Genomic DNA, 27,798 nt, shown 5'->3' with positions numbered 1-27,798 from the left:
CAAAAGACCTTTTGGGTCTTCGATGTTTAAGAGTGTAAAGGTAACGTAAGACCAAAAAGTTTAAGAACCACTGTTCTCAGCACTTATTAATGTCACAGCAACTCATACTGAGAAACTTACCTCTTTAGGATTTGGAATGTATGGTTGCAATGGCTCTATTTGGACTTCAGCTTGAATTGAATGAAATACTTCATCATTGTCTGATGATTCATCTTCTTTGTCCTTTGAAACAAAAAGGAAGATAGATATCTTAGTTGTTAAAATGCAAATGATAAGAGTAACTCTATCCTCACAATGTATAATTTAAAAGAATAGTTTTCAAATATTAAAAATGATTTAAACCAGTAGTTGCTAATAGTTTTTGGTTGTGGATTCCCTTTAGAATCTGAAGAGATTCTAACTGCATATAGACACACATGTCTGCATATATATATATTTTTTCATTTATTTATTTAGTTATTTATGAGAGAGAGAGAGAGAGAGAGAGAGAGAGGCAGAGACACAGGAGGAGGGAGAAGCAGGCTCCGTGCCGGGAGCCCGACGTGGGACTCGATCCCGGGACTCCAGGATCACGCCCTGGGCCAAAGGCAGGCGCCAAACCGCTGAGCCACCCAGGGATCCCCATGTCTGCATACATTTTTAAGGGGATCACTGACCACCTGCATCAATCTATTAGGCCCAGATTAAGAATCTCTGGTTTAAAGCTTAATTCATAACCCCAAACTGTCACAGTTCATAGGCAGTTTGGTCATTCTGTACCATGGAAGATCTGTAATACAGCAGTATAAATATTTCTCACTAATTGAGCTCTGGGAGCTTGGGAAAGTTTCTGTTCTCACATTTAAGCCAGTCAATATTATTTCTTCAACTCAAAGAGAGTAATGAAAATGAGTTTTCTTTCCCTTGGTTAGATGAAGAATTCACATTCATCTCTAAATGCTAGTACATTTTTAGATATTCAAAAGATCTATGACTTTGAGTTAGTATCAATTATTTGTTGTATCTTTTCCTTAAAAATCACATATAAATATATGAATGCCCTTCTCCGACTGACTTACTTCACTCAGCATAATACCCTCCAGTTCCATCCATGTTGAAGCAAATGGTGGGTATTTGTCATTTCTAATAGCTGAGTAATATTCCATTGTATACATAAACCACATCTTCTTTATCCATTCATCTTTCGTTGGACACCGAGGCTCCTTCCACAGTTTGGCTATCGTGGCCATTGCTGCTATAAACATCGGGGTGCAGGTGTCCCGGCGTTTCACTGCATCTGTATCTTTGGGGTAAATCCCCAGCAGTGCAATTGCTGGGTCGTAGGGCAGGTCTATTTTTAACTCTTTGAGGAACCTCCACACAGTTTTCCAGAGTGGCTGCACCAGTTCACATTCCCACCAACAGTGTAAGAGGGTTCCCTTTTCTCCGCATCCCCTCCAACATTTGTTGTTTCCTGCCTTGTTAATTTGCCCCATTCTCACCGGTGTGAGGTGGTATCTCATTGTGGTTTTGATTTGTATTTCCCTGATGGCAAGTGTTCTCATTCATTTGGGGAATATAAATAATAGTGAAAGGGAATATAAGGGAAGGGAGAAGAAATGTGTGGGAAATATCAGAAAGGGAGACAGAACGTAAAGACTGCTAACTCTGGGAAACGAACTAGGGGTGGTAGAAGGGGAGGAGGGCGGGGGGTGGGAGTGAATGGGTGACGGGCACTGGGGGTTATTCTGTATGTTAGTAAATTGAACACCAATAAAAAATTAAAAATATATATATATGAATGCCTGTACAAGATCCTGGGGTCATGGGATTGGCAACCATTATTTATTGACTTTTTCTTCCACTTTAGAATGATTTCTCAGATGTATATTTAAAACACTGAATGACAATAGTATGTGTCATGCTACCAGTGCTATGAGTCTTTTGTTTTTATTTTACTTATTTTTACATTTTTTATTTATTTATTTATTTTTTTATTTATTTATTTATTTTTTTTAATGATAGTCACAGAGAGAGAGAGAGAGGCAGAGATACAGGCAGAGGAAGAAGCAGGCTCCATGCACCGGAAGCCCGATGTGGGATTCGATCCCGGGTCTCCAGGATCGCGCCCTGGGCCAAAGGCAGGCACCAAACCGCTGCGCCACCCAGGGATCCCTATTTTTACATTTTTTAAATTTAAATTCAATTTGCCAGCATATAGTATAACATTCAGTGCTTATTCCATTAAGTGCCCTCCTCATTGCCTGTCACCCAGTTACCCCATCCCACCCCTCACCTCCCCTTCCACAGCCCTTAGTTTGTTTCCCAGAGTTAGAGGAGTCTCTCATGGTTTGTCTCCCTCTCTAATTTTTCCCACTCAGTTCCCCTCCTTGAGTCTTGCAGGGATGCATAGCGAGTCTTTTTCATAAATGCAAAACCCATTAGATTTGTTACTAGTGCTCATTGATATTGATCACTAGCATTTTAGATGCCTTAATTCCAGGCAAATATCATCATTCTAGACTCATACCTCCATTTCTCTACATGGTTTCTTTCTCTTCCTATCTCCCCCTTTATTGGGAATAGACATCCATTTACCCTTTTGGGCCTTTCTTTGCTTGTTGCTTTTCCCTTTTCTCAAGTTAAACGTGTTAGGGAAATAACACTCATTTAATTGGCTCAATGGACAAACCAAATAAGTCACTTATCCAGACGTTCAGACAAGATACATTTGTAATTACTACACTAGTTATTATTAGATAAATGGATGTTGACACCAGCGTTTAATTTAGGATTCCTTTATGTAAGTGGATGCTGTGCAGTATAAGAAAACAACTGCTCTCCTAATCCTGTTGACCTCCTTAATTTGCATATGAGGCCCACAAACTCTTTATTGTGACATTAGATCTGCCAGATTGAATTAATCAACTCCAGCCAAATTATATTCACTTATATTAGAAAATTTGAAAGAATGAAGTTTTGACTATTCCAAAGTAAGATAAAGATATTAACATACTGCATTTCAAAAGAGTGCAGAGAGGAATTTGTAACCTGTGTCATGTTCTAGGGAGACACTTCATAAATTAATTATGTAAAATGGTGGAAAATTAGTAAGACAAGTCATACATATAGGAAATACAAAATGTTTTGGAAACTGCTTTTCCATTCCATTTTAACCTTGATCTAAACATCCTGAAATTAAAAAAAAAATTAGTATAATTCACTTAAATAGCATAGTTCAGCATTCTATGAAAAGAAAGACTAATTAACTTAGAGGTTAGGAGAACAAAGCCAAAGTTGTTTTTGTGTTTATTTTAAATGAATTATATTTGAAATGTTGAACTATGACAGTAATTTTCAAAGATACAAAATAGTAATTTTAAATATCCATATGATGTCCGTTTATTGGTTAATAATTAAAGCTCTATCTCTACAAAGATACTAAGCAATTACCTGGATCATTCAAGCAAATTTTCCATTCTCAAATTTAGTCATAATTATCTGGAAATTTTAAGATACTTTATTTGAAATATACATTATTAAGTTAATACTCTCTCGGGGACAAGTACGGTTTCTTTCATTTGGTTTTACAAAGGGAAACTGGAGCCTGAACTAGCATGTTTTCTCTGCATATTTGGTTCAGTAAAAATATAAGAAACTCTTACATTTGCAACTTGTCTCAATTCTTCCTCATGCTGATTAAAGATATCCTCCCATCTGCGCTGGCGCCTTCGCCTGCAGGCTTCTACATCTGAGAGCTCCAAGTCTTCAGGTCTCCGCGATACCTTTGCCCGGAACCTCTTTGGTGATAGTCTTTTTGCCAATGCCTGCCTTAGACTAGACACTTTTGATTTTTTCTTCCTTGCCTGTTCTGGTTGGGAGTAAAACATGTTTGAAGACAGGTTTTCCATCAAGGTTTGCAGTGGACCAAGCGGCTTTGAGTTATGTGAGTTTGGTGCTCGAAGTAAATTTCTTGATAGTCCCTCTATCAGTTCTTGAACTGAGCCCACTGCCTGTGGGGGCTCTAGTGCCCAGGCCTGTGCCTGAGCTGAACCTTCAGTTTGCCCCTTGACTGGAATGAGTACCTGAGTATCCAAATGTAGTGGCAACAGCACATGGTGGTTCTGTGACAGGAGGGGCAGGAACACCTGAGCATGTACTCGCAATGACTCAGGTTGCTCTGCCTCAGTCTCTGCCTGTGTGGGCTCAGCAGCCTGTTCCTGTACCTCTGGCTGTTCAGGTACCTGGTTCAGCTCCAGCTGCTGTTCAGGTACCTGGTTCTGCCTCTGGTGCTGTTCAGGGGCCTGACCCTGCCTTTGTTGTTGTTCAGGTACCTGATCTTGCCTCTGAAATTCTTCTGGCACCTGGTCCAAATCCTGTGGCTCTTCTGATGTCTGGGGCTGAGCCTGAGCCTGTTGCTCTTTTGGGACCTGGGACTGTACCTGTAGAGGCCTAGGTGCCTTAACCTGAGCCTGTAGTGGCATGAGCATCCAGGCTGCCCTCCGGAGTCGTGGAGGTGCCTTAATCTGCATCTGTAGGGGCCTAGATGCCTTAGCCTTAACCTGAGCCTGTAGTGGCATAAACACCCGAGCTGCCCCTTGAAGCCGCTGAGGTGCCTGGGCTTGCCCCTGTAGAGGCCTAGGTGCATTGTCCTGAGCCTGTAGTGGCATGAACACCCTGGCTGCTCCCTGTAGATGCTGAAGTGCCTGGACCTGTGGCTCTTCTCGATCAGGTAACCACCTTGGCTGAGAGGGTTCTCCATGCAGAACTCTAAGTGGTCTGCATCTACTGCTGGTTGGCAGTCTCAGAAGCTCATGAGTACAAGAAGGTCCTCTGGAAATAAACATACAAATGATTGCTATATAGTAAAAATTGTCAGTGGAGTGAAGCCACTCAGGGGAAATGCTTTTATTTAAAAAAATGGACATTTTCTACAATAAAGATATTTTCAATTAATCTTTCTTGAATCATTCATATAATGTCTGCAATAGTTTTTGTATTACTAATATACTAAATATTAATTATCTAATAATCTACTTGATCATTTTATTGCCAGAAATTAATCTTTGAGTAGTAATAAAAATGTATCCTCAACATTTCCACTCAAATATCTTTTGAAAATTCAGAGAGCTGTTATTTGTTATATCAGAAAGGATTAAGCTCTTCTGAGTCAAATGCAACAGTACAGAATCAACTGTCTTACATAAATTGCTAGCAACAAGTTATATAAATAATTTATCTAACACACCTGAATCTTCTCATGGTGTACTGTTCCTTAATAGCTTCTTCTCTTTCAAAGACCAGAGGTATTCCTTTTTATAAAAGAGATAAAAATAGATAAAAATCAGCAGGGATTAAAGTAATCTACCTTAGTGAATTTTAACCCTTTAATGCTCAGAATTTCAAATGAATTTACAAGGACAAGAAGGTAAACCTTCAAATCACACTTGGTTGGTAATATAGACAATAATCCTAGTTTCTAGGCCCACTTTTGCAGCATAGTGAAGCCATTCCATACAGACTAATTTCTCTGGGCACAAGAAAGGGAATTTAGTAATTTGGTTGCTGCAATACTAAAGAGAAATAATCAAGAAAGACAAAGGGAGAAAGGAACGAGAGAAACTCTATAGGTGGTTGTTGAGCATGGCTTAAAGGTGTGCGATCTAGAAGTAAGGACTTTATGGCTTGGGCCCACCCTATCTTTATTCCTTTCAATGAGGACCTTTGAAAATGAGGATCAGGATCTTTGGTCTTTCCAATGAGAAGGTAAAAATCTAAATTCTAGATTTTGTATTTAAGATATTCAACATGTTCAGCTTTTCTCATTTCATCTGTTCTGTGCTGAAATATAGAAGCTTACAAACAAGACTTTTCTTTTGAATTTCCTAAATAAAAGTGTTTAGATCAACTGTATTTACAGCTATGTAATCCTCACATAAATGTGACTTTTCCTATAGGTAACATTCTGGAAGTCTCACAACTCTGGAAATTAGCAAATTCTCACATAGAAATGAGGTCCTCCTGTACCCATTTGAGACTGGCTGGCTTTTGTGATGTTGGCCAGTGAATTTTCTACCATGGTTAAATAAATTAATTTCTGCTGCTTCTCACTCGAAAATAGGATACATATGGTTATGTAGATGGAAGAAACTCTACTGTAATCAATCCTGTAGCTATTCTGGGAATTACTGCTATGTTTCCAGTTTCCCCTTTTCCATTATATCACCACTCTCAACACTGCCCATGGTGTCCCAAATTAAATGTGGAACGTGCCATACAATATAAATTTAAAACTTCCTAAGTAGTTTACTCTGGATTTGATGAAAATCCATCCTGTAATTTTTGGCATTAATGTATAAAAGCTAACTTTTATTTGTATAAATTAGTCCTTTTAATTACACCTTATAGTTGGAGATTAGTGCATAAAACAAACTTTGTATAGAACACAGGAATTATTTCAAAATAACAGTCAATAGATGGATATTTATAAATCCATTTGTTTCATTGGAGTTAATTAAAATATCAACCAACCAAAAAAGAGCAGTAAGATATAGATTTTGTAACCTTTTATTTTATTTTATTTTATTTTATTTCTTTAGTTAGAAATTTTCTTAAAATAAAATTGGCACATCACAAAATTCTTCTAGATACTTTCAAGGTTTTTATAAATATTAACATTTGCCAGTTATAATTGGCAACAATTTATAATCATATATATGCAGACAATCAGGTAAGAGATAATTAACTGCACATGGCATATTAGTAGAAACACTAAATATCGAAGGCCTCAGATTTTTAACTTTCAATCTAATTGTTAAATATTATTTTTCCTGCAAAAATGAATAAACTCTTCTCTCATCTAAATATTCATTCCAGTAAAATGAAAGTTGACATATTCCAACCTTTTTTCTGTCTCTTTTTAATGATTCCAGTAAGATGCTTCTTCAATGACTCAACAACATGTCCTTCATTTTTTATATTTTGAACAAAAGGATGATGAAGCATGTTTGCAGAAGTAGGACGAAATAGGAAATTTTTTATCATGCACTTTTCCATAAAATTGTGGAACTTACGAGACCTAAAAGAAATGAGTGAAAGAGAAAAGAACATCTTCAGTCCTGCCCTATCTTCTCACACCCTCACACACATGCCACTTTGCAAGTTATAGTTTTGGAAAGAGTTGCCTCTAGTTATAATTGTCTTTTCAATTGTCATATGTCCTGCAGCTTGACAATATACATTGTACAACAATACCACTCAAACCTCAGATGAACCAGAGTCAATGGCATTTAAACAGTAGTATAAACTTCAAAGAGTTCGGAAGTATGTACACAGTAAAAAGTTAAGTGGTGTGATGGCAATGGAGTGGTTAATGTGATATATGTAGGCCATGGGACTAGATTGGTCAGCCCACAGTAGTCATACTTTGAAGCCTGACTGTTTCACTTGACTATATGCATTGCTACATAGTTGTAGATGCAATGATCTACAAAGATGTAATGTCAATAGCACTAGGACTAACTAATCTTATAAAATGGCCCATGAAAACAGGTGTGTCCAGAAAGACTGAATCTGTGGGAAGGGTTAAATTGAATTACAAGGAAAAATGTCAGTATTCAAATCACAGCCACCACTTCTACCAGGGCAAGTAATAAATACTAATAAGCAAAAGCTTCTGACACTCAATCAAAAAGCTTCAGTTGTAAAGGCTTCCCAAGTTTAGTTGGCCTGTAGCACCCTGAGGAAACAAATTCTTTTCTCTAGGTCTATGGATGTTGAGTTTAATGCACTGAACAATTGAGCTGTATATCACAATCACTGACTGCCTATCTAGGCACAGTGAGAAATGTCACAAATGATTTCTATTGGTCCATGCTATTAATGGAGAAACAACTGTACATGCCATTAATTCCAGAGCAGTAATGTCATCATAATATACCATGGACCTCCCACTTAATGTATTAGTTTTTAGGATATACTGTGCAACAAAGATGTTGAAACAAGACTATGAAATTGATTAAAACTCATTTGCTACATAAAAAATGTCAATATAATGTGTTTAGGAGATTAAATCATTCATCTTTACCATCCACTGGATTTGACTTTGGGGGCAGATTCCCGCAAAATAACAAAGAGGGCTTCCAAGGGCTGAAGGTTACACAGGGCTGCAAAGGAAAATAGGTACGTTTAGAATGACTGAGAAGGGTAACAACAAAGCACACTCCTCATTCCAGAGGGGTCTCTCAGTGTTTTTTCACATATCATGTTTAATAGACACTAAGAAATAAATAGATACAAAATTATGTAGTTACAGGAAAAGCTCATTTTAAGGCAAACAGTCCATTATATAAGATCCTCACACTTCAACATCCTGAGATGCAGCAAATAATAAACTATACTGGATAAACATTTTAAAATCTGTGATTGGTGATTTCTATCTAGAGAAGTAAACCAAAAATGGACGCAAATACTCTCTTGTATTTTTTGGTGTAGGTATCTACAGATATAAAATTGAAATATGTAATTATAGGCTTAAAGTGTCAACCAAACTAGTACCTAAACACAATAATATATAAAGAATAATTTAGCAGTACAAAAAGATGAGAAGAATCTGTTTTGGAAACTGACAGTCCTAGGAAAAGAGGTAGATATAGTGTAACTATTAAAAACACATCCTCTAGAGTAATATAATCTGGGTTCAAATCCTAGCTCTTCCTTTATGACCTCAGGCAAATTATTTAACCTATCTGTCTGTGCTTTGGTTTCTTTATCTGAAAAAAAATCAAGAATTCCTTCAAAGAGTTGCCATGAGGATTAACCTACATGTTAAACTATCTGGCACAGAATAGGCACTTAATAAACATTAACTACTTGTATTGTAAGAAAAATTTTAACTATCTGAAACTTCAAGTCCGTGCCAAATTGGAGGACTTCCATTCACATTTTGAAATATACAGCTATACAAAGAAAAGTCTATTCCATTTTGTGCTATATAAATTCCTTACCTTATTGATCTGAGGAATTTTCTATAAGCTTTCTTACAAGCATTTAAATATATGTCTGCGGCAGCCCGGGTGGCTCAGTGGTTTAGCGCTGCCTTCAGCCCAGGGCCTGATCCTGGAGACCCGAGATCAAGTCCCATGTCGGGCTCCCTGCATGGCGCCTGCTCCCTCTGTCTGTCTGTCTGTCTGTCTGTCTCTCTCTGTCTCTCATGGATAAATAAATTTTTAAAAATCTTTAAAAAAATAAATATATGTCTGACTTCACTTATTTCCTCTTGACTTTTGGTTAAACAAAGCTGGCAGTGCAAAAAATCTCCAAAGAAGAGTCATAGTTTAAATTTACTTTTTCTTGATATATTTTTTATTTCATTAAATTTTTTATTTTAATTCCAGTATAGTTAGCATACAGTATTATATTAGTTTCTGGTGTAGAATATAGTGATATAGCAATTCTATACATTACTCAGCACTCACCATGGTAAGTGTACTCTTTGATCCCCATCACCTATTTTACCCATCCTTCCACCTACCACCCCTCTTGTAACCATCAGTTCTCTATAGTTAAGAATCTGTTTCTTGGTCTCTCTCTCTCTCTCTCTCTCAGCTTGTTTTGTTTCTTAAATTCCACATGGGGCAGCCCAGGTGGCTCAGCAGTTTAGCGTCACCTTCAGCCCAGGGCCTGATCCTGGAGAGGATCGAGTCCCATGTCAGGCCCCTGTGTGGAACCTGCTTCTCCATCTGCCTGTGTCTCTGCCTCTCTCGCTCTCGCTCTGTCTCTTTGTCTCTCATGAATAAATAAAATCTTTTTTAAAAATTCCACATAGGAGTGAGATCATATGGTATTTGTCTTTCTCTGACTTATTTCACTTAGCATAATACTCTCTAGCTCCACCTATGTTGTTGCAAATGGCAAGATTTCATTCTTTTTTATGGCTGAGTAATATATATATGCCACATCTTTATCCTCTCACCTATCAATGGACACTTCCATAATTTAGCTATTGTAAATAATGCTGCAATAAACATAGGGGTGCATAGATACTCTCAAATTAGTGTTTTTGTAGTTTTTTTGGTAAATAGCCAATACTGCAATTACTGGATCATAGGGTCATTCTACTTTTAACTTTTTGAGGAACCTCCATACTGTTTTCCACAGTGGCTGTACCAGTTTGCATTTCTTTTTTTTTTTTTTTTCAGTTTGCATTTCTACCAATATTAGAAGAGTGTTCCTTTTTCTCCACATCTTAACATGTTTCATCTAATATTATAACTGTGTCATTCATGTAAGGACAATTTGATATTAATGACTCTTTTGAGTCATCCTTTCTTCTCTAAAATGCATTATCTAGAAAAACTACAATGCAATCTGGCCTCTTGTAATAGTAGGAAAAAACTCCCCAGGGTTATTTCTTTAGAGTGATATAAAGGCAATTGTCCAAAGGTCAAGATTTTTTCAATTACATAGGTATAAATTAATAAAGGTATAGATTTATAATTGAGGGCAGTATTATCCCCAAGCTAGAAGATCAAGATCAGGGGTGCCTGGGGGGCTTAGCTGGTTAAGCATGCAACTCTTGGTTTTGGCTCAGGTCATGATCTCAGGGTCCTGAGATTTAGCCCTGCATCAGGGTCAGTACAGAGTCTGCTTGAAATTCTCTCCCTCTCCTTCCCTGTCCGCCCCTCCCCCAACTCATGTGCTTGATCTGTGTGCACACTCACTCTAGTGCTCTCTCTTATCTCTCAAATAAATAAATAAAATCTTTAAAAAAGATCAAGATCATATTTATCTTCATTCCTTTACTCTGTCCAGTCACCAGATTCTGTTCTTTTTTTTTCAGATTCTGTTCTTTAAACGTATTTTAAGTGAGTTTGTACAATATTAAGCAGTTGTCATTTGTTAATATTTGAGTATCATTCAGTCAACTAACAACATCCCCAAGGATCAAGAGTTAGAGCATAGACTAAGGAAAGTTTCATTAAGGGAAATGAGAAGTCCACAAAGGAATGCAGTACAGGATGGGTTCAAGAGGGTGAGTACAAGAGCTATGTCAAACAGTGGATGTTTCCTAGAGAGTCTAATCTTAGGAATGCCAATAAATGTTCCCTTTACTCCATATCTAACATGCTTAAATATTTCACCATTAGAGTCTCATTCCTTTGAAATAGCAAATCTCTTTTAAAAATACATTTCATAGAGGGTATAATACTAAGTGAAATAAGTCCGAGAAAGACAAGCACTATATGATTCACTCATATGTGGAATTTAAGAAAAAAAATAAAGAATGAACCCAAGCACTTAAAAAGGTCCTGGTATGGACTGGTAACAGGTCTTTCCTCCTCTGAGAGCCTCTACAGCTTAAGTTATTCTCCCTTTCTTTTTACTTTTCTGGGAGAGACTCACCAAAGAAAGAACTTTTGTTATCTGAACCTCAGAGACAATTATCATATGATTATCACTTTAGAGGGCCACCCCCTCTGAGATGATAATTATCAAAACATGGAGGATTTCTGCAGTTAATTTTTTAAAATATTTTATTTATTCATGAGAGACACAGAGAGGCAGAGACACAGGCAGAGGGAGAAGCAGGCTCCATGCAGGGAACCTGATGTGGGACTTGATCCTGGGTCTCTAGGATCACGCCCTGGGCTGAAGGTGGCGCTAAACCGCTGAGCCACCCGTTCTGCAGTTAAATTAATGACAATTATTCCCATCCCATCCAAAGTTAATACTCCAGGCAATACAGGAGGCAGGTGAAAGACCAATGTTTTAGTAGTGTGGCTATTTCAGGTTGCTCATAACCAAATTTGTAGTATTCCAATTACTTATTTAGGCGTGTTGGTCCTATTTTCTCTCATTGTAAATTAAAAATTTCCTGGTCCTCACACACCTTTTGTAAGAAGTTCACTATCTGTGTACTGTGTACAAAATTCCTTCTCTGTACTCCTTTTATGAGTTATCTCTTTACCCCTTTTCCCTCCCATGATTTATTTAATACTTTGGAATGACAAAGTGAAACAAAATAAAGATGACCAGGAAATACAAATCTTCAAAATGTAGAAAGCTAGTTTTTTTTTTTAAAGGCATGCTAAGAAACATTCAGAAACAACAGAAAAATATACTACTAGTTGCAGTCATGTATCCTAAATAAATATATGCATTAGTACTCATATGAAATACCATATTGTGAAGAGAGAAGAGGAAGAAGGAGGAGGAGGAGGAGGAGGGAAGGAGGAAAAAAATAGGAAGAATGGGATGGGGAAGGGAGGGATGAGGAGGAGAAAGAGATAGAAAAAGAGGAGAAGCTTCTGCTTAATCTAATACAATCTAAGCATGTTCACAAAAACAAATAATCAAGATATGAGGAGGAATAACATTCATCTCCCTAGTCTTATATCAATTCTATATATGTAGTATATAGAGTTTTTTCATTGTTGATTTTTTATTCACCCAACAGAGGTACTTTGTAGTTTTGGGGGGCACTAAAAGAGAGGCAGCAACAACCTGATCTTATCTTTGATACTCTAAGGGACACCAGGGATTATTAACAATCATGTCACCACTATTTCTACCCCTTGAAATTACTCCTATTGGCCTTGAAATACAGTACTATGATACTCCAAATTTATAAAGCTTGTTGGGTGGACATTGTACAGACAGAGCATGCAGGATCATGGGACCATATAGGATCTCCCTAGAAAAGTGGAAGCAAAGAAATTCCACCCCCATTTGCCTGTTCCCCAACAAACACTCCAGGCATTTCTCTTACTTCTCATCCAACAGTAGTAGGAATGTATTCATTATTTATATCCAAGTTCATTTTAATTTCACATTCCTATCAGAAATCAGTGTCCTGCAAGAACAGGATGCTGACAGAACATTTAAAAGATAGAGATGAGGGAGAAACAAGAGAAATTGAGCCTTCTGAGCAATTAAGGGCACTGGAGTGGCTAAAATGAGCAAGGAAGGCACCAAAGGTGAGCTCGACTGACTATAAATGGAAAAACCCCCACAAACCCCTCACTTCCCAAGGCTGAGGATTGGTTTAATTTCAGTGAAACACTGGAAGATTTTCTTTTTTTTAAAAAAAATTTTTATTGGAGTTCAATTTGCCAACATATACCATAACACCCAGTGCTCATCCCACCAAGTGCCCCCCTCAGTGCCCATCACCCAGTCACCCCAACCCCCTACCCACTTCCCCTTCCACAACCCCTTGTTCATTTTCTGGAGTTAGATGTCTCTCATGTTTTGTCACCCTCACTGATATTTTCACTCATTTTCTCACTGGAAGATTTTCTTAACTACCACAGTCTGAAGCAGTAGCAGTGTGTGGCTATAAATGTTCTAGAATCTAAATATTCCACCAATCATTATGTACTGGAATGCCTTTAGATTCTCATTATCAGGGCTGTCAGTACCAAATACTACTGAGGTTAAATTGAAACAACACTCAATAGCCTAAAATAATATATCATAAGTGAAAGGCACAGACTCCTTATATATACATCTGGCCATTCTGACTAGAACATTTGATAATCACTGAAAAGGCCACCATTTACAGTTTGGCAATAGTGTGGCACCTGTGTGGCCAGTACAAGCTGACTGGTACGAGTGACAAATTTATAAAACATGCTTCCCAAACTTTTTAATAAATAAACATTTTTACTCACGAGGAGCCCCCTCAGCCATTTCAATGGCAGTGATTCCCACGGACCACACATCACTCTGCAAAAGAAAGAAAATGACCCCCGGAAGTCACTTAACAATGGGACACTAATAGTATTTAGAATCTCAAAACAATTTTTGGTTGGGGGAATGTCAATGTGAGATACATTTTATGGGTTTTCTACAATAAGCTTTCCTTATAGGCTGGCATTATAGGAAGATGTTATCTGAGTTTGTGATTAGACATTACTGCACTACACAATAGGATGATATGGGATAGCATTCAGGGTAAGGAAAATTCGTCTTGAAGTCTTGAATGTATTGCTATTGTTGCTTTAACTGAAATATCAAAAGGAGCTTGCTGTGAAGAAATCATATCACATAGATGTATTACCTGTGCTATCTTAGGTAAATGATTTAAATCTCAGTACCTCAGTTTCTCTCTATGTAAAATGGAGATAATAATGATATCCACCTCATAGCACGGGTATGAGTATTAAATGAAATAACATATATAAAAGCACTTCAGTCAGTTCCTTGAATATAGCAAATTGAGAATATAATTACGGTTATTCAAGGAAATTAGATTTTAAGAGGCTCATATCCTCACTATTAACTGTACTTTGGTTTTTAGAATGCAGAAAGGCACATGGCTGGAAGTACACTGTCTGGCTGAATGACTCCTACACAAGTTAACTGAATTCTGAGAATCTCAGTTAATACATTTCTTAGCTTCAAAGGATGGTTGTGATGGCATAAGTTGAAACTTTGTTTCAATTTACATGGGGCTAAAAATTAATTAATAATTAATAAATAATTAATATAAGTGAAAGTCCCTGTAATACTGCTAAAAGTTGTACAGGTAGAAGGCATCCACTTAAAAGATTTTTACAGCAAGCCACTTAAAAGAACATTGTGCTTCCATAGTCTCCATAGCATATAATAGCACTAAACTATAAGCTCTCAATAGATCTGCTTGCAGATCAAGCAGAGGGCATTTAAGGGAAAGGGAAAAGAGATGAGACTTGAATTAATCAACTTCAAGTATTGAGTCCTAGGTTCCACACAACGAAAACCACAATGAATTGTTTGGATGACTTACGATGTGAAGAGTCAGTGTGGTTTTTCCAGTCTATAGCAAATGGATAGTTTTCTTTCCACATTAACTTTTTGAAATGTGTATGTAGATATATATTGTCCAAATTGCAGTTTCAGTGGAAATTTTAATAAATATCATGAATTGTTACTTAATTTGTCTATTCCACTGATTTTCAGCGGTTTGGAGGTGAACCATGACAAGGATTTTCCCCATTATCCTGAGTAACCAAATTATGTTTTTTTCTTTCTAGAGCTAAGTTACTGTGGGGATTAATAATTGGCTTTACATTCATTCGCTTTTAAGTTTACAAAGTTCTCTGCCCCTGGAAGTTAAATTTCCATATAAAGCCACATAATATAATGTTTTCCCCAAGAAGTTGCAAGCAACATGAACTAGACATTCTTCCTCAAATGTAGATAATTTCCAATGGCCTACTTTGTCTACATTCCTAGAAAATATATTTATGCATGTCATCAAACCACATATATGAATAGCAGCCAGTATTTCTTGTTAGAATTTAATGTGAAAGGAGTTGCCTGCTTTTAAATCTTTTATCATTTAAAAATAAACATTAGTCAAAAGTCCTTTCCAAACTTTGATTCCCACTATCTGAATCCTCACACTTACTCTGTAATCATAGGAACGTCTTGGATCTTCATCACAGTCAATCACCTCAGGTGCCATCCAGTACGGTGTTCCAATGAAACTATTTCTCCTCCCATTAGTTCTGCTCACCTGGGCACTCACTCCAAAATCCACTGCAAAATTCAGCATATGTCAAAATAATTAATCAGTAACAAAAAGCTCAATAAGTTATTGCTTTAACTTGGAAAGCCAATACAAAATCCACAATGGATAACAGATTTTCATTCCAGCCCAGAAAACTTTACCATGAAGTCTACTCCAGGAATACTGGGAAATAGGCTATTGCTGCTATTTATGTTGGAAAGAGACTCAGAAGTGCTATTATAAATCTACAGTAGGTTTGGCTGAACATTTACCATGAATATTAAAAATAAAGTTCCATCAGTGTACCCTGAACCTCTGAAGTGATAACATATGTAGTGTTTGGACCTGCCACCAAACTGGAGGAAGACCAACACTATAGGCAACATCTAAGAAATCTAAAACCTATTCGTAGTTTATTAGGAAGCCCCGCTCATGACATTAGAAAGTCCTATTACACCAATTAAAAAAATTAGTTTTCTGCTAGCATTTAGTTTAAGTTCTTCTACAGATTTTCAGAATCAGATGCAGATATTTACTGTGGTATCTATATCTTAGTTTAGACTATAAAAGTTCAGTCTTCTATTCATCTGTGGGATACATTATATGAAAATATTTAGTATGGTATCCTCAGTAACAGACAGAAAAAAGGGCTAAAGTAGACTGGGGTTATTTAGTCCAGAAAAAATAAGATGAAAAATGAAAGTAGATGATTTTTTTTCAGGGATGAAAAATGAAGTAGATTTTCTAATTTAGAATGGTTTCCAGGAATCTAGAGGATGGAGAATAACACTGACTGAATCGTAGTTTGAAGAACTTAGGAGAAGAAATGAAAAATTAAAAAGTTAAGAGCTTAAAGTAGTCTTTAAGGAAGGACTTAAAAACAAGAGATATCTGGGACGCCTGGGTGGTTCAGTGGTTGAGCATCTGCCTTTGGCTCAGGGCATGATCCCAGGATCCAGGATCAAGTCCCATATCAGGCTCTTTGCAGGAAGCCTGCTTCCCCCTCTGCCTATGTCTCTGCCTCTCTCTATGTGTCTCATGAATAAATAAAAATAAAATAAAATAATGAAAATAAAAGATTTTTTAAAAACATGAGATATCTGTAATATGTTAAAATCATCATTGGGTATTAAACAATCTCATTATTTCGATTTTTTAGGAGAGTACTTTATCAGAGCTTAGCTTTCTTACTATCCCTGAGGGCCAACTTTAAGGGCCAAGAAATACCTATGAAGTCCATGAGCTAATATATATGACATTCAGGGAAGAAAATGAAAAGGGAAGATTAGAATAAAGAGTGATGGATGGAAGAAAAAGGAAAATTAAAAGCTTGAAATTTAGATAAAATTAGAGATGAGAACTCAACAGGGGCATAATTTAACTTTTCTTTAATGACCTAAGGACCAGAATGTAAGGATTATTGATCAATTGCAATTACAATATGATCACTTTCCAGTCTCTTTCCTTTCTAGCACTCCCTGTGATGCCCTTGGGTTTGCCTTCTGCAACCTTCTTATAAATATGCTGCTTAAAAGTATACTGGAATCTAAGAAATGTTTCAAATGTATAAGAGTTGTATATAAAATAAGCCTGATTAAATTCTAACTAAAAGGTCTCTCCTACAAAGTAAAGTACATAAGCTTTAGTGTAGGGACTTTGTGACAGAGTTTTCAGTGGCTCTTCATTTACTTACAATACCTCTTCTGTGTTGCAAATGGTTGAGTTGGCCAGAAACTTGACTCAGATATATGGGAGTGCTGCCATATGTGAACATAGTGTGTATGTAGCTTTGTGACAGACTCTGTATCCTGACCATTTGAATGTGAGATCAAATTCCTCTTGTATATTTACACAGTGTCTTAAAATTGTGTTGCTAGCCTTGTAGCTTTTAGAAACTTAAGACATAATACATTTTCTTGAAATTGCTTCTTTTCTTATTTCAAGAACAATTATCCACAAGCTTCTTTCACAAATACTCAATGAAAACCTTCCAATAAATGAACAAAATCCCTGCTGTAGTTATAGTTGTTTATCAGGAAAATGGGAACTATCATAAGGTCATGCTAGAGACATGGTAGCTAAGAATTGATTATCATTTAAAAATAACACCGGATTTTGGAACCCCTGGGTGGCTCAGTGGTTAAGCGCCTGCCTTTGGCTCAGGGCGTAATACTGGAGTCCCGGGATCGAGTCCCACATCAGGCTCCCTGCATGGAGCCTGCCTCTCTCTCTGCCTATATCTCTGCCTCCCTCTGTGTGTGTCTCTCATGAATAAATAAATAAAAATCTTTTAAAAAATACATGATCTAATAACCAGTGATTCATATTCTATATCAATGAGGTTATCTGACATTGCCTAGTACTACTATTATTCATAGGGTATTATTTTAAAACCAACAATATTTATTTTAAACATTAAAGGATGCAATACATTTTTTCCTGTGTGCCTGTGAGACAATATGTGTGTTATTTTAAAATATATTATGCCATTTTGAATCCTGGAATAGAAAGTCAGGGACTTTCTGGCCTTTTGATTTCTAATTCTAAACTTGATTTGGATATTATGGGAGTAACTGATATCAGTTCTTTATATATTTGAGGGGAAATTCCAAAGAAGCAATGTGTAGTTAAGTCATTTAAAAGTTCTTTGATATTCTTTGGAAAATATGGTTTTGTGATGTGGAAGAACTGTCTTTTTGTTTCCTTGTCCATGGCACAGAAACTTCACATAATTAAGATGCAATTCAATTATTGCAATCAATCTAATACCTATAACTTAATAGAGAGCAAAACAATGACCAAAATGGAAGCTTTCCATTATTATTTCAGAGTTGTTTTTAACCACATGATTTTAGAGAAGCAGTTAAAGGTGCATTTTTCTCCTGCTCCATCTCCCTCCCTAAACAAATTTTCAAAGTTTGACTGGTTTTGTAAGCAAGGAAAACACAGCCTAAATACGTAGAAGATGTTGTTAGTGACATGATTAAAAAAACAACAACAACAACACATAGTATCTTAAAAGGGTTATTCTCCATTAAAATATCTGGGGCCTCACTTAAAGTACTATAAGAACAAACTTACCAAGTTTTACTTCAGCATTATGAGTCAGGAGCACATTCTGACCTTTGATGTCCCGGTGAATTACACGGTGTGCATGAAGATGAGCTAAACCCTTCACATAGATAGATATATAGTTATTTAAAAAGTCACATCAGTATATATATTTTCTCTTTTTTTGGTACCGTTCTTAGTATCTTTGGAAAAGCTTTTGGTAAGAAAAATGGCCCAATTTGCATTTTCAGACAAAATTCTTTCTTTAGGCTGGAATTCCTACAACCAGTTCCCAGAAATACAACTTTTGGCTATAAGGAAAGGAAAATAAATCAGGACACCCATGAAAGGAAAAAAACACCAAAAAGTAATGTTTGTATACATTGGGCCATTTACCTTCCTTTCTAGTCTCCATATTTCCAACTAACCATAAGAGTGAAGACCTGGACATCTTAAATATCATAGCTCAGCCATTGTTTTACTCTATTCCTCATCCAACCATTTGTTTAATCCAAAATATTTTCTAGTCAACCTTGTAGGCTGAGGAATTGGGGGAATATGGAAATTCATTTTAAAGCATTTGCAATTTGTATTGGCTTACCGTGCTGGCCCCAGCCTATTCACCACTAAAACTAACCTGTGACCTGCCTAACCCCTGACCTGGCTTCAGGGAGATTGCTCCAGATAATCACTGGGGATTAATAATAGAAGTAACAGTAAAAACAGCTAATACTTAGGAAATTATGAAATCGCCACTACAATCCTTCGAGGAAGATACTAATATCACCCCATATTACAGTCAAGAAAAGTGAGATCTGGAAAAATTAGGTAACTGATTCAAGCCACAAAGCTAATATATGATGAACCAGAATTTAAATTCAGTCCACAGTTTACACCCAACTATTTATACTATTAGCACAAGTGAATCCAACTAAGATGAGAGGAAGGACATTCTAACATTGTATCAGTGGTGCTATCCAGTTCTGTTAATATCCTCCTCTGGTGACCCTGAGTAGTTAAGCCACAAAGAAAAATTTGATTGTGGTAGATTAAGAAGATTTTTTCATCCAATTTGGTATTCAAAATAAAGCAAGTTTTAAAAACAGGGCATTATTCAAACAGGGTATCTGTCTGCAAAATGGTTATGGATGGTTTGGGGTCATTCAGTAAAATACTGACCTTTGTCTTACTTTTTTCTTAATCTCTAATGATAGTGCTACGTTGTTGTTTTTTAAAAATAACTCTAAAAATCCAAATAACGTAATTAATATTCCAAATGGTTATTTCCATGATCCATGAACACAACAGTCTAACTCTGACAGCCATTAAAGGCCATGATTTAGAAGGGCCTGATTACCCATCTTGCAATGTACCTAAAGTTAAGGACATCACCTGAAAATCTGCTTTCTCTCTAAAGCCATTTGTTTTTTGTTTGTTTGTTTTTGTTTCTGTTTTTTTCTTGGTATCCTGATCCAGAGGTTATGTTCAGAATCTTAAACCATTTTATATTGGCAGGTATAAGGTACACTGCATATATTGCTTCCAGGTGTTTTAAGGCCAGAGGAGAATGACTACATGAAGACTTACCTGAAGAATTTCTCGGCAGATATAAGCAATCCAATCTTCTTTCAAACTCTGATTTCTGGTCATTCTCACTACATCAGTGACCGAGCCTGCTGCACATAACTCCATCACCATCTGCAGGGAAGCCAGCAAAGTGTCAAGAATTAGAAAGTAATTCTCTGAAAATATCTGGAGGGTTTTAGTCCATATGACTTGTATTTATATGTGATGTTTAGAGATTAAGACATCGCAAAGGCTGGCTCAATTGTCTGGTGGAAGTCTCTAAAGGCTAGTGGAATTAAAGAGTTGGAACATATCCAAAGATCTGTAGAAGGAAGAAAAGCAGGTACTACACCAGGGATATTTAACTAGGAGGTGGAATTTGATCTAAGCCTTGAAGGATAGATAGTATTTTAACATACTGAGAAGGAAGAACATTCAGTTTATTGAAAACAGAATGATTACATGCCCTTAGAAATAAGCTTGTACGGGAGGCAAACCTGAGTGATGACCAGAGTGCAAGGAGAAAGACCATCAAGGGAACTATTTGATTGCAAGTGAAAAAGCAGGAAAGAAGGATCTCAAAGGGATTTATACATCGAAATTAAGACTAGATTTGTTTTTATTGTTGTTTTTATTTTAAATTCTAGATTATTTTCCCTAAAATACTGGCAAACTACAATTCCAAGGGGAAAACTGTCAATTACATTCCTATAGAGATTTTTTTTCCAAATGATTTATTGCTAAGGAAAGTCTATTTTAAGACTATTATTATTGATAGCATCTCATTCAGATATTACTTCACTAATAAACTCAATTTCTCAGAAAATTTACCTTTTTGCCATCAATGAATTAGGTGCCCAGCTAGTAAATTTCCTTTCCCATATGAGCTAACTAAAGGATTGGCCAATGTGAAAGAGATTAGGTATAATCAACCCAGGAAACTTTTCTTTAAGCACAGGTTTATGCATCAAAACTGCTATATAAATATAACAAAACATGTATTTTTTTAACTGTTGGCAAGTTAATTTTTGCTGTAGAATAAGGAAACCAAAAAGATAGGCTGCAAATTATGAATATTTAAAAGTCTACCTTATTTCCTTCTGGAATACTAACATTTTCTTTTCAGGAAATCACTTTTTAAATTTATATTCATTCACAACTAATAGTATTGCATGTGTTTCACCTGAGTATGCTCTCATGAAACAAAAGAAACAGACTAACAAAACCAGTACTACAGATAAACCACAAAAGTTTAATTTTTATTAAACTATATTAACTATATTATATATATGCAAATATATATTATATATACATAGCTATAAAATATCTATTTATTATATATAAAATATAAATGAATATATAAACTATTAATTATATTAAATATGGGCACAGCTGTGGTAATGGAAGAAAAGGAAGTCATTTTGAGCCACAACAAACCTGAATTAAAGCCATTCATTCAGATGCACCCTGGAAAATCTTGCTAATATTACCTGAGTCAGAAGAGCTCTACTCTGAAAGGAATGTAAGACATTCTCAATTATTTTCCCAGCTTTGTAAGCATGATGCCCAGCAAATACACTTTATAAATGGTAGTTATTTAGTAATTTACTTACTTCCTATTTGTTTTGATTTACATGGAGAAGAAAGTGCAAATGGTCCCATAAAAACTCCTACCTCCACAATAATTATTTATCCTTCAGATCTCAGTTCAAGGAAAAAGTTTCTCAAAGAAGAGTTTCTTGTTCCCCAACTTAATTTAGATTAAGTGCCCACATAGAAGCAAGTTATTTCCCTTCAGACCATTACCTATTCATTTGTGTGATTATTTGACTGATACCAGTCATTGAAAATGGATTGTAAGCTCTGATGGGTCAGGGACAAGTCTATTCTGTTTATTCATTTATCTCCAAAATCTAGCAGAAGGCATGGCAAATAGATGGTTTTAAATGAATATGTTAAATGATTGAATGAACTGAGTACTGATAAATGTATCCAATAAGGAGACTACTATATAGTCAAAATGAAAAAACTTGTAAGTAAAAATATATTGAAAGACAAATTTTGTATCCCAAAAATATACCCGTTGCTGTTAAAGCTGTGTGGTAATATTTCATAAAATGTCAACTGGAGTTGTCAGACAATAGAGGATATAATCAACTGGACATTTGGAAGAAAACAGGGCTAAAGAAAAGATTCGAGGTTCTCAAAGTGTAGTATCCAGACCAGTAGCATCAATATCACCTGTGAATTTGTCAAGTTCAAATTCATGGACTCACATCCCACAATAACTGAATCAGTAACTCTATGGAGCTCAGCCATCTGTGTTTTATCAGGCTTTCAGGAGATTCTGATGCATGCTAAAGTTTGAGAAAAACTATTTCAATTCAATCCCTTGTTGAAAATCTTTCTATAAAAAAAATCTTTCTATAATGTTCCCAGTCCTGCTTCCTAATGTCCATTATATGAAGTATCACAATCTTTCCTTGCCAACTGAAGATTCTGAAAAGTCTGTTATTATTCTTAAAAGCAATGCTATTCTTTGGGTCTTTTAAAAAGATTTTATTTATTTATTTGACAGAGAGTGAGAGAAGGAGAGAAGGAGAGAGAGCACAGAGGGAAAGGGAGAAGCAGACTCCCTGTTGAGGAGAGAACCTAATGTGGGGCTCTGGAGCTTGATCTCAGGACCCTGAGATCATAACCTGAGCTGAAGGCAGCCGCATAACTGACTGAGCAACCCAGGTAACCCAAAACAATGCTATTCTTGATTTGAACTGGAAATAGAATGTAGCCAGCAAGTGTACACTGGCTTCATTTATGTTCTAAGTATTCCTTTCTAAATAAACTTATCCTTGATTAAAGCTCAGTTTTCTTGTTATATGACTATTTCTGCTATAGTGGGAAGCAGCAACAATTCTGGCAACTATAGTGTAAGTTATAGATACCCTTTAAAATTTACATCTCATTGATCAGTAATTTGTGATAGTATAGGCATAAATAGACTAAGAAAAGGATAAGTCAACTAACCATTTAGAAAAGAACTCCTGGGATTTATGTTTAAACATAAATGCATATACTTAGAAAAACTTAAATGCTTTCATATGTTCATGCCAAATGCTAATTAGAATTGATATTTATCCAGTCATTATTTGCAAGTCTATTAGATAGTCTTCTTAGCCATACCTCTAATTTACTAGCAAATGTACATAAAAAGTTAAAAGCAGCAAAACTATATTTGAAAAGAAATATGTTCGCTGGGAAAATTGGACATCCACATGCAGAAGAATGAAACTAGACCACTCTCTTTCACCATACACGAAGATAAACTCAAAATGGATGAAAGATCTAAATGTGAGACAAGATTCCATCAAAATCCTAGAGAAGAACACAGGCAACACCCTTTTTGAACTCGGCCATAGTAACTTCTTGCAAGATACATCCACGAAGGCAAAAGAAACAAAAGCAAAAATGAACTATTGGGACTTCATCAAGATAAGAAGCTTTTGCACAGCAAAGGATACAGTCAACAAAACTCAAAGACAACCTACAGAATGGGAGAAGATATTTGCAAATGACATATCAGATAAAGGGCTAGTTTCCAAGATCTATAAAGAACTTATTAAACTCAACACCAAAGAAACAAACAATCCAATCATGAAATGGGCAAAAGACATGAACAGAAATCTCACAGAGGAAGACATAGACATGGCCAACATGCACATGAGAAAATGCTCTGCATCACTTGCCATCAGGGAAATACAAATCAAAACTACAATGAGATACCACCTCACACCAGTGAGAATGGGGAAAATTAAAAGGCAGGAAACAACAAATGTTGGAGAGGATGCGGAGAAAAGGGAACCCTCTTACACTGTTGGTGGGAATGTGAACTGGTGCAGCCACTCTGGAAAACTGTGTGGAGGTTCCTCAAACAGTTAAAAATATACCTGCCCTACGACCCAGCAATTGCACTGTTGGGGATTTACCCCAAAGATACAAATGCAATGAAACGCCGGGACACCTGCACCCCGATGTTTATAGCAGCAATGGCCACGATAGCCAAACTGTGGAAGGAGTCTCGGTGTCCAACGAAAGATGAATGGATAAAGAAGATGTGGTTTATGTATACAATGGAATATTACTCAGCTATTAGAAATGACAAATACCCACCATTTGCTTCAACGTGGATGGAACTGGAGGGTATTATGCTGAGTGAAGTAAGTCAGTCGGAGAAGGACAAACATTATATGTTCTCATTCATTTGGGGAATATAAATAATAGTGAAAGGGAATATAAGGGAAGGGAGAAGAAATGTGTGGGAAATATCAGAAAGGGAGACAGAACGTAAAGACTGCTAACTCTGGGAAACGAACTAGGGGTGGTAGAAGGGGAGGAGGGCGGGGGGTGGGAAGAATGGGTGACGGGCACTGGGTGTTATTCTGTATGTTAGTAAATTGAACACCAATAAAAAATAAATTAAAAAAAAAAGAAAAGAAATATGTTCAATATTCCCAGTGTTTATTTGAGCCCTCCCCTATTTTGCCCTAAAGCCTCTTGACAGGAATTTAAGTTTACTGAAATTATTCCATATTTTTCACTCCCACATCCAGGAATCAGATTACATTTTGTCATACTACTTTGAGCAGCTGAGTCCTTAAATTTTCCTGTGGACAAAAGTGACATCTCAGCTTATTAAAGTGTATTTCCTCAACTGAGACTTAGTCTTAGGAAATAAGATCAAGGTAATTAAATACATACCCAAAGTTGGTGCCTCTGACCAGGAGGACTCAGCTTGAAAAAAGCACCATAGAAGGACACAATGTTTTTGTGGAAAGAGTACTTCTTCAACAGGTTGAGTTCAGTCCTGAGATCCTCTTCCTCATCCTGAAGAATAAGAATAGAAGATAGACAATAAAGCCCTTAAAGCTATGCCAGTTAATGACTATGGGATCCTAAACTACAGTAGAACAAAGGAAATCCTATGGCTACCCATTGTACCACACAGCAGTTGATAATAAAATCTCAACTAGGATTGTCAGAGAATGAAGACCCCTGGTTAACCAGGAATTTGGGGGAAAAATAAAGCTTAATTGAAGATCCTTTAATTCAGTGGTTCTCAAAGTTTGATCCCTGCACCAGCAGCAATGGCCACTGTATAAAGTTTTCACTGAATAGAATCATTACAATTTTGTTTATTTATTTTGTAGCAGTTTTATTGAGATATAATTTATATACCATAAATTTATCATTTAAAGTATAAAATTCAAAGGTTTTTAGTATATTTACAAAATTATGCAACCATCACCACAATCCATTTTAAAACATTTATATTACCCCAAAAGGAAGCCTCATACTCTAGTTATCACTCCTAAATTCTGCTACACACACATCCCAGCTTTAATCAACCACTAATATATTTTCTATTTCTATAGAAAATATAATTTTCTAATATATTTTCTATGTCTATCTTGGGCATGTTATATAAATGAAAATCATATAGTATGTGAACTTTCGTGAATAACTTTTTTTTAAGATTCATCCATATTATATTACATATTATTATTTTATTCATTTTCATTCACCAATTGGGTTATTTCCACCTTTTGGCTATTATGAATAATGCTACTGTGGCATTCATATCGTTTTTTTGTGAATATGTGTTTTTATTTATTTTTGGTATATACCTTGGAAGGAAGTGATTAGGTCGAAAGTTAACTCCATATTTAACATTTTGATAAAATGCCAAATCATTTTCCACAGTGCTGCATATATTTATATTCCCAACAGCAATGATGATTCCAATTTCTCCATACCCTCACCAACACTTATTATTTTGTATTTTGTTATTATAACCATCCTAGGGGGTTTCAAGTAGTATCTCATTGTGGTTTTCCCTTGCAATTCTCTGATGGTTAATCATACTAATGATCATTAGCCATTTGTATATGATCTTCAGAGGAATGTCTAATTGAAAATCTTTGCCTCTGTTTTCTGACTGGGTTGTCTCTTTATTATTGAATTGTAAGATTTATATATTCTACATCCAAGTATTTATAAGGTATATGATTTTCAAACATTTTCTCCCATTCTGTGGGATTATCAAAATTTCCAATTTTGATAAAGTCTGATTTATTTATTTCTTATTTTATTCTTTATACTCTTGGTGTCATATCTAAGGATCCTTTGCCAAATCCAAGGTCATAAAGATTTATCCCAATGTTTTCTCCTAAGCATTTTATAGTTTTAGTCTCACATTTAGGTATTTGATCATTTTGAGTTAATTTTCATATAAATTAGGGGTGCAAGTTAATTCTTTTACATATGGATATCTAGTTGTCTCAGCATTATTTGTCGAAAAGACTATTTTTCTTCATGAATTGTCTTTGCACCCTTGTCAAAAATCCACCATTGATATACAGAAATAGTCCTTTCCACTGATTGGTATCTCTGTCCTTATGCCTGTACCACACTGAGTTGATTGGTTTGTGAGTCATTGTATCTTAAAGGTACTGGTTTGATCTTTGCTAATCTTTTATAAAGATATGCTTAAAGTCATTTATACATACATGTATAAGTACATAATGTATTTATATATATAAATTATAAATAAAATGTATTTATATATGAAGTAAAATATGTAAATGCTGTACACTCACTGAATATTTTCTTCTATTAGTCGTAACAGTTGAGTGTATATTCCTCTAAATATTTTTATTCCTCCAGAATATATATATCTCATTATTCTGCAACTTGCATGTCTTATTCAATACCTAAAGTGCATGTTTCTATATCAATAAACACAAATGTACTTCCTTTATATGGATGCATAGAATTGCACAGAATAAAGATATGCATGTGCCACTCAGGGGACAAATCAGGGCTAAAGGTACTGTTGTTGTTGAGGATTACCTCTATAGTGATAATTGAAGCTATCTTTTTGGATGGGATTGCCAAGGTATAACACATAATTTCAAGAGATATTTTTAGTAGAAGACAGTATGATGTCATGAGAAAAGAGCATCTAGGGGTGCCTGGGCTCAGTCATTTAAGCATCTGACTCTTGATTTTGGCTCAGGTCATGATCTCAGGTTCCACCTAGTGTGGAGCCTGCTTACAATTCTCTCTCTACTCCTCCCCTCTGCCTCCTTCCCTCATCCCCCCCCCTCTCAAAAAAAAGGAGGGGGGAGCAGAACATCTACACTGGGCATTAGTACACCTGGGTTTTATCAATAATAGCTAAAGGTTGGAAATTCACTTAATCTTCCCAAGGTTGAATTCATCTTCAGAAATCTGATGGACATTGGCAGCCATTACCATCTCCATGGAAAATTAGTGGAATCAAATAGGACAATTTATTTAAAGTTCTTTGAAGTCCTTGAAAGAAGAATGTTATAAATGCAAGGTATTATCATACAGTATCTTTGTTACTTGACCTTCTCATTTTCATTAGAGTGTTATCAGAATTATACACCTTTCTCCACTTTTTACCCCAACCTACAAACATCAGCAACTTTTGTTTCTATCATTATTTGTTATAGTGGAGTGAAATAGGAAGCTATTCTCTCTCCCTAAGACTCAGCTCTACCCTTGTCCCATGACAACCAAGTAGTTCCCATATGTTCCATAATCTATCTGTAACTATTCTTAGCCAATCGATAAAAAGCTCTTTGCTTCTCAATAATTTAAAAATCATCACACTTGGGCAGCCC

General features: G+C 36.0%; 1 protein-coding gene across 3 annotated transcripts in view; it reads right to left on the bottom strand.

The window, feature by feature from the left end:
• The window catches only part of NRK (Nik related kinase), a 146,607-nt gene that overhangs the window by 44,422 nt on the left and 74,387 nt on the right, over positions 1 to 27,798 (bottom strand). For all 3 annotated transcript variants that reach the window (XM_049107124.1, XM_035712153.2, XM_035712154.2), the window contains exons 5-14: positions 24,848 to 24,973; positions 20,114 to 20,224; positions 18,557 to 18,647; positions 15,374 to 15,504; positions 13,653 to 13,707; positions 8,066 to 8,144; positions 6,882 to 7,057; positions 5,228 to 5,291; positions 3,645 to 4,812; positions 121 to 222 (exon numbers count right to left, since the gene is read on the bottom strand). In XM_049107124.1, the coding sequence (XP_048963081.1) occupies positions 121 to 222; positions 3,645 to 4,812; positions 5,228 to 5,291; positions 6,882 to 7,057; positions 8,066 to 8,144; positions 13,653 to 13,707; positions 15,374 to 15,504; positions 18,557 to 18,647; positions 20,114 to 20,224; positions 24,848 to 24,973 (2,103 nt within the window). The remainder of the gene's footprint in view (positions 1 to 120; positions 223 to 3,644; positions 4,813 to 5,227; positions 5,292 to 6,881; positions 7,058 to 8,065; positions 8,145 to 13,652; positions 13,708 to 15,373; positions 15,505 to 18,556; positions 18,648 to 20,113; positions 20,225 to 24,847; positions 24,974 to 27,798) is intronic.

This window comes from Canis lupus, chromosome X (assembly GCF_003254725.2).
Source record: "Canis lupus dingo isolate Sandy chromosome X, ASM325472v2, whole genome shotgun sequence".
Classification (NCBI taxonomy): Eukaryota; Metazoa; Chordata; class Mammalia; order Carnivora; family Canidae; genus Canis; species Canis lupus.
The sequence above is the reverse complement of the archived record's forward strand: the minus strand, read 5'-3'. Positions and strand labels throughout refer to the sequence as shown.